Source organism: Silene latifolia, chromosome Y (assembly GCF_048544455.1).
Source record: "Silene latifolia isolate original U9 population chromosome Y, ASM4854445v1, whole genome shotgun sequence".
Lineage (NCBI taxonomy): Eukaryota > Viridiplantae > Streptophyta > Magnoliopsida > Caryophyllales > Caryophyllaceae > Silene > Silene latifolia.
In genome coordinates this window covers 323863319-323870556 of record NC_133538.1, presented here as the reverse complement: position 1 = coordinate 323870556, position 7238 = coordinate 323863319, and the positions used below count along the sequence as shown (strand labels likewise).

At 43.5% G+C, this 7238-nt stretch overlaps 1 protein-coding gene across 1 annotated transcript; it reads left to right on the top strand.

Moving 5' to 3' along the window:
* The first annotated feature begins 3699 nt into the window (after positions 1–3699).
* On the top strand, positions 3700–5313 carry LOC141631317 (uncharacterized). Its single transcript, XM_074444005.1, has 2 exons — positions 3700–4101; positions 5269–5313. Exons 1-2 carry the CDS (start codon positions 3700–3702, stop codon positions 5311–5313), a joined length of 447 nt encoding a protein of 148 aa, XP_074300106.1.
* Positions 5314–7238: the final 1925 nt, after the last annotated feature.

Below are 7238 nucleotides of genomic sequence, written 5' to 3'. Positions count from 1 at the left end.
AATGAATTATAAAACTCTATGAAGATTATTTTGCATGTTGTTTTTAATAAAAATTAAAAGGAATTTATTAGATCTATATTTCTGAAAAACCAACATAAGAACGTACACATGGCTCTTTATTAATTTTGGCCCAAATAACTTAGTTCATGAAGAGTGAAACAAAAAATTGACGAGATAAACATTATCGGTAGGAATTTTTATTAAGGTATTGAGGTTTAAGGGAGGGAGTGTAACACCCGCATACACCAAGGTGCTTTACCAAGACCACCTAATGTATGAAAATACTACCATCTCAGTTGCCCGAGGTAAAGTATATCAAATAGACCATCAAAGAACATACTTTAAGTAAATAAATTTAAAGTGTTACATCGAAACCAAACTGAAAAATACGGTACAAGTGTTTGTAATACTACGGTTTTCCAAGTCTGTTACGCGGCCGAATATGGCCTACTCGGCCGAGTAGGTGTGTTGTGTGTTTGTGGGCAGACTATTGTCCAAGAAAACTCGGCCGAGTATGGGAATACTCGACCGAGTAGAGGATACTCGGCCGAGTATACTCTATACTCGACCGAGTATCCGGTCTGACGATGTTTATTTCCGCGGGTTGATTTAGAGAGGATTACAGTTATATAAACGAGGATTTCAGTTTCTTAATCATTTTTAACAAAACCTAAACTTACAACGTAACTCTAATCATCTCCAAATCTCTCTCTCAAGTTTGTGGATCTTTCGTGAATCTTGTTCATCCTTCCTTGCGTCGATTGTGTCGGTAAGCCTGTAATTCTATGAGTTTCATCAATTTGTCTTTTAGGGTTTTGCCCTAGTTTATGATTTGGGGGAAATGGGATTTTGGCATGTTGTAATTGGAAATTGTATGATTATTGTTAGGTGGAAATTTCATAGAGGAGCCGTTTAGCCTGCTTGATTGTCTCATTTCAGTTTGTGCTAAGGTAGGGTTTCCCTACTCGGTTTACTGTTTAATTGACTTAAGATATGTGTTGTAATTGTTTGTACGATTGATATTGTGATTGTTTGCTGTTGTTGGATTGGAGTTTGGTGTTGCTGTTAAGATTGTTGATGATGTTCGCGAGGTGCGTCCTCGACTGAGTAGTGTCACTTGCGGGAGTGGCTTCACGCCCAAGTTTTGCCCTTTGTGGGACCCGCCACAGGAGGGGATGTGAACATTAATGAACAAGGTTATTGCTCGTTGATAAGCGGGGGGTTAGGTGGGCAAGGCTGCAGTACCCCACCGGCAGGGCTACACACTTTAGTGTATAGTCAGTTACGAGATGTGATTGGGTGTTGGAGGTGGATTGTGAAAAGCTGTTTATCTTATTATACTTTGTCTTATTTTAATTATGCAGTAAACTGACACCGTTGTTTTGTAAAATATGTGGTGATCCATTCGAGGATGGTGACCAGATTGTGACAGGTGGTGATGGTCTTTAGCTTTGGGGACGAGATGGGAGTCATCAATTCGAGTCTAGCTTCCGCTGTCATGAGATTTATTATTTTAGTTTTAGTTGTTGAGCACTAGTGAACCTTTGTTTTGGATTTGGTTTTGGAACATGTAATTGTTAATTCTTTATACTTTAATAAATGTTGTTTTGGAATGATAACTTTGATATACTAGTCTCGGGAAACCGAGATGATAGCAGTCTCCTATGCTAGGGTGGTCATGGTAAGGCACCTTGGTATATGAGGGTGTTACAAAGTGGTATCAGAGCGACGATTCTGGACCCTAAAACTAATGACCCTAATGAACATAGGGAATCTAAATAAAATGAACCCAGAGAGAATTGTTTGGAGCTATCGCAAAGACTTGGGAGATGTCCAGAAGTCGCATTGAGGTCCTTAAGATCCCGAACCGGTCACATGGGGGAGTCTTGGGAACCATTGTGTGTATAAAGCTATGTGTGTGATACTTGTAGCTTGTGAATCTTGTGAAGTTGTTGGATAAATTGATAAGAGAATTGCGTAGTTTAGCATGATGAATTTTGAGCATGATATGTGTTTATTACTTGGCTTCTGAAAGGGTAGTGGATTATCATATATATATATATATATATATATATATATATATATATATATATATATATATATATATATACACGCATGTTTAAGTATGTTAACGTCGGTTTATAGCTCGTTTTGGCATGACTCGGCCTATCAGGGCGGGTACTCGGCTGAGTAGGGGATAATCGGCCAAGTAACCAGGCACTCGACCGAGTGTTGTTTGGGGTGTACGTAGCAGTAGCTGCTGGTTGTGATCATTCGGCCGAGTAGTAGAGTATACTCGACCGAGTGAGGCATACTCGACCGAGTATGTTTTTTGTGTTTTTGACGTTGGCTACTAGAGTGGAATACTCAGCCGAGTAGTAGTAGTACTCGACCGAGTAGTCCATACTCGACCGAGTATCTCATCATACTCGGCCGAGTGCTTTTTTGATGAAGGGTGTTGTTATTTTGAGCCGTAGGCTAAGTGCTTACGTTTCCTTGCTTTTATCAGCTCAAAATGCCACCAAAGAAGTTAGCAGCATACATCCAAGCCACTGAGATGACTGTGGATGAGGTTACCCGTATGATTGAGCAGCAGGATGCACTCGTATTAGAGGCTCTTAAGAACGTGGGAAAGGGAGGTGAGAAACCGGTGGACTTAACCCATCTAAGCACCATCATTGCTCGCTTCAACCCATCGACTTATGAGGGCACCGAAGAACCTAAGCTGCTTGATAACTGGCACCGCGAGACGGAAAGTCTTTTGCAGGTGGTGAAGTGTCCGGCGGAGTTGGCCGTCGAACAGGTGGTGTACTACCTGAGAGGTGAGGCTGCGGTTTGGTGCCAGAATGCGAAAAAGGATGCCCGAGCATACTACAGGGACGAGGGACTCGATGATATACCGTGGGCAGGTCTAAAGCGTGCTATGAGGGAGCAATTTGTGCCGGAGCACATCCGTCACAAGATGAGAGCCGAGTTTGATTCCTTAATCATGGCTGATGATATGACTGTTACAGAGTACTATCACCAGTTCCTTAAGTTGTCACGTTACGCAGAAGATATGCAGCTGGGTCAACGAAGTTTGGCTCTTCGTTTCGAAAAAGGGTTGGCACCTAAGATCATGAATAGATTACCAGCTGGAGTTCTTACCGATCTGAAAGAGGTATATGCGCGGGCTGGGCATGCTGAGAGGTTGGAGGACTTGGCCAAGGAGGCTAAGGAAAGAAACACTGAGAAGAGAAAGAGAGAAAGTGAGAGTGGCAACCAGTCGGGCCACAAGAAGAGTAACCATGGTCAGTTTAGGGCTTTTTCTGGAGGGTTTGGGTCTTCAGGGGGATCTCGAGCATGACGAAGAGGTGGTGGTCATAATGCTAGTGACAACTCCAACCTTACCTGCTTCAACTATGGAGGAGTATGTCATAACAGGCACGACTGTACCAGTGCTAGAGTTGGAGGCTTTTCAGGAGCTTACTAAGGGAGTTTCTCTCAGGGTCCGAGCTATAGGTTTGATAGTAATAGGCCATCCGGATCATGGGGCAACCGTGGAGGGCAGAACAACAATAATGGCGGTTTCAACCGCAACAGTGGAGGATCCTATCAGCGCCCGAACAACAGTGTGACTCAAACTCGGCAGCTAAGCCGACTACTTCCAACACCTCGGTCCAGGGCGGAGGTTAGAAAAGAAGCCGGAAGCTCTTTATGATGGGCATAAAGGAGGTAGAGAACGATGCTCATGTGGTTACCGGTACCTTTCTTGTTGATAATACGCCATCTTTCGTTTTGTTTGACTCAGGGGCAACCCATTATTTTGTGTCTAGGGGTCATGCCTTAGCCCTGGGTTTGGGGGAGTATGAACTTGTAAAAGATAATGTGTTTATACCTTCTGGGGAGTTGGTGTCTTGTGTTAAGTTGTATAGAGATGTGTCTATGTTGGTAGGAGAGGCACGCTTACCGGTTAACTTGTTTGAGTTTCTTATGGATGGATTTGAGTTCATCGTCGGGATGGACTGGTTGGTTAACTATAATGCTAAGATAGATTGCAGGCAAAAGAAAGTGTCCTTGAAGGGGCCCAAGGGTGTCAGAGTGTCATACAAGGGGTTTGCTGTGAGGCCAAATTATAAGTTCATCGTTGTGATGACTTTAAAGTCATGTCTAAGGAAGAAGTGTCCATTGATTCTTTGCCAAGTGAGAGATAGACATGCGAAGCAGCTAACGGCGTCCGATATACATGTGGTTGGGGAGTTTAGTGATGTCTTCCCAGATGAGATACCGGGGTTACCACCTAAGAGAGATATCGACTTCAATGTAGAGCTCAAACCGGAGACATATCCTATATCTAAAGCACCATACCGTATGACACCTAAAGAGTAGGAAGAGTTGAAGAAACAGTTGCATGATCTGTTAGACAAGGGGTATATCCGGGCTAGTGTGTCAGCGTGGGGAGCACCAGTGTTGTTTGTGAAAAAGAAAGATGGGAGCATGAGGCTATGCATCGACTATAGAGAGCTGAATCATGTCACAGTGAAGAACAGGTATCGTTTGCCAAGGATCGACGACCTTTTTGATCAGCTGAGTGGCGTAGGAGTGTTTTCTAAGATAGAATTGAGGTCGGGGTATCAACAGTTGAGGATAGCAGATGAGGATATTCCTAAGACAGCTTTTCAGTCACGTTATGGTCACTATGAGTATGTAGTGATGTCTTTTGGGTTAACGAATGCACTAGCATTTTTCATGGATCTTGTGAACCGGATTTTCAGCCCGTTCTTGGACAAGTTTGTGGTCGTCTTCATTGATGACATCTTAGTATACTCTAAGACTAAGAAGGAGCATGAGGAACATCCGAGGTTAGTTTTGCAGACCTTGCGAGATAATCAACTATATGCCAATTTATCCAAGTCCGAGTTTTGGCTAGAGAAGGTGGCTTTTCTGGGTCACGTAATATCTAAAGAGGGTGTGTCAGTGGATCCTAGCAAGATTGAGGCAGTGACCAAGTGGGAATCACCAAAGAAGGTTGCTGAGATTCGGAGTTTCTTGGGTTTAGCTGGCTACTACATGAGGTTCGTGAAAGACTTTTCTACGATCACGAGGCCTATGACAACTTTGATGAGGAAAGAGACCAGATTTCAGTGGGATGAGAGTTGTGAGACGGCGTTCCAAACCTTAAAGGAGCGTTTGACCACAGCTCCTATCCTAGCTTTACCTGTGGGGAGTGAGAACTTTGAAGTATACACCGATGCTTCAAAGAATGGTTTGGGGTGTGTATTGATGCAGAATGGGAAGGTTATAGCTTATACGTTGAGGCAGCTGAAGCTCTGAAGATTTGGAAGCACTATCTTTATGGGGCAACTTTTAAGGTGTTTTCAGATCATAAGAGTCTGAAGTATATCTACACTCAGAAAGTGCTTAACATGCGACAGTGGAGATGGATGGAGCTGATTGGGGACTATGACATGGAGATCATATATCACAAGGCTAAGGACAATGTTGTGGCAGAGGCTTTGAGTAGGAAGAGTGTCTATTCGTTGTGTACAACTATGTCTTTACTGAAGCTGAGAGACGAGATGTCCAAGATGGGAATTCACATGATTCAGAAAGGAGATACCATCGGGGACTTGACAATCGAGCCAGACTTGTATGATGACATAAAGAGGAAACAAGAGCTTGACTCAAAGATTCAAGAATGGAAGTCAAGGGTAGAAAGTGGCACGGTTTTCAGGTTTTCTATCCACACAGATGGGAGTGTTCGTTTTGATGGGAGATGGTGTGTTCCTAATAATGCAGATTTGAGGAGAGTAATCATGACAAAGGCTCATTGCACTCCTTTTTCAGTTCACCCAGGGGGTGACAAGCTTTAAAGGACCTCAAGAAAACGTTTTGGTGGCCTAATATGAAGAGGGATGTGGACGAGTTTGTGGCTTAGTGTATGACATGCCAGAGAGTAAAGGGTGAGCAACGAAGACCGCAAGGTAAGATTCAGTCACATGAGGTACCCTAGTGGAAGTGGGAGTCGATCTCTATGGACCTTATCGTGGGGTTACCAAGAACTCAGCAAGGTAACAATATGATTTGGGTGATCATCAATCGTTTAACAAAGTCAGCTTACTTCATTCCAATGAAGAATACTTGGACCAAGATACAGCTAGCCTTGGGATATAGGAAGCATGTGGTTCGGTTACATGGTGTGCCAAAGGACATAGTGTCGGATCGAGATGCGAGGTTTATATCACGGTTCTGGCAAGAGTTGCAAGATTTGATGGGAACGCCCTTAAAGATGAGTACAGCTTTTCATCCTGCGATAGATGGTCAGACTGAGAGGACTATCAAGACTTTGGAGGACATGTTGAGGGCTTATGCTATGGAGTTCGATTGGAGTTGGGAAGATAGGCTGGATTTGATTGAGTTTTCTTACAACAACAACTATCACACCAGTATTGGGATGACACCGTTCGAGGCTTTGTATGGCAGGAAGTGCAGGAGTCCAGTTTGTTGAGACTACAGTGCTGAGGCGGTGATTTTAGGCTCACGGATGGTACAAGATATGATTGAGCAAGTTCGTCTGATTCATCAAAAGATGAAAGTAGCTCAAGATCGCCAAAAGAGTTATGCAGATTTGCACCGCAGGGACATTGAGTTCGCAATGGGTGACAAGACCCTTTTGAAAGTGTCACCTATGCAAGGGGTGATGTGGTTTGGAAAGAAAGGGAAGTTGAGCCAGAATTTTATCTACCCGTATGAGATCTTGGATCGTGTAGGTGAAGTAGCCTACCAGCTAGCCTTAACACCGGCATTGGATCGAGTCCACAACGTGTTTCATGTTTCACAGCTTCGGAAGTATGTGAGTGATCCATCACATGTACTTGAGGTGGAGAACATAGAGCTTGAAGAGTCTCTAACTTATGCGGAGGTTCCTAAGGAGATGTTGGACCGCAAAGTGCGCAAGACAAGGAATGGTGAGATCGTCTTACTAAAGGTACTTTGGTCTAATCATAATGTTGAAGAAGCCACATAGGAACCAGAGGAGTCTATAAGAGAGTGTTTTCCTCACCTTTTCGATCAGGTATGTTTGGTTACGAGGACGTATCCGTTGTCTTTTAGGGGGGTAGGAGATGGTCGCATGCTTGTTTTTGGGTTGGTTTGAGTTAGCTTAGCTATGTTTGTGTCATCTTTTCAGTTTAAGTTGGCTGTTTTGTTTTGTGTAGTGGGAGTTGTTTCGTTCTGGCAGTAGTTATTGAGGAATTGTG

What these genes read in the sequence shown, in the direction of transcription:
- LOC141631317 (XM_074444005.1), top strand. Translation starts at nt 3,700, where the DNA reads ATGGGCATAAAGGAGGTAGAGAACGATGCTCATGTGGTTACCGGTACC. An exon ending in TGTCATACAAGGGGTTTGCT is followed by an intron (nt 4,102 to 5,268) that starts GTGAGGCCAAAT and finishes GTATTGATGCAG; the next exon opens with AATGGGAAGGTTATAGCTTA.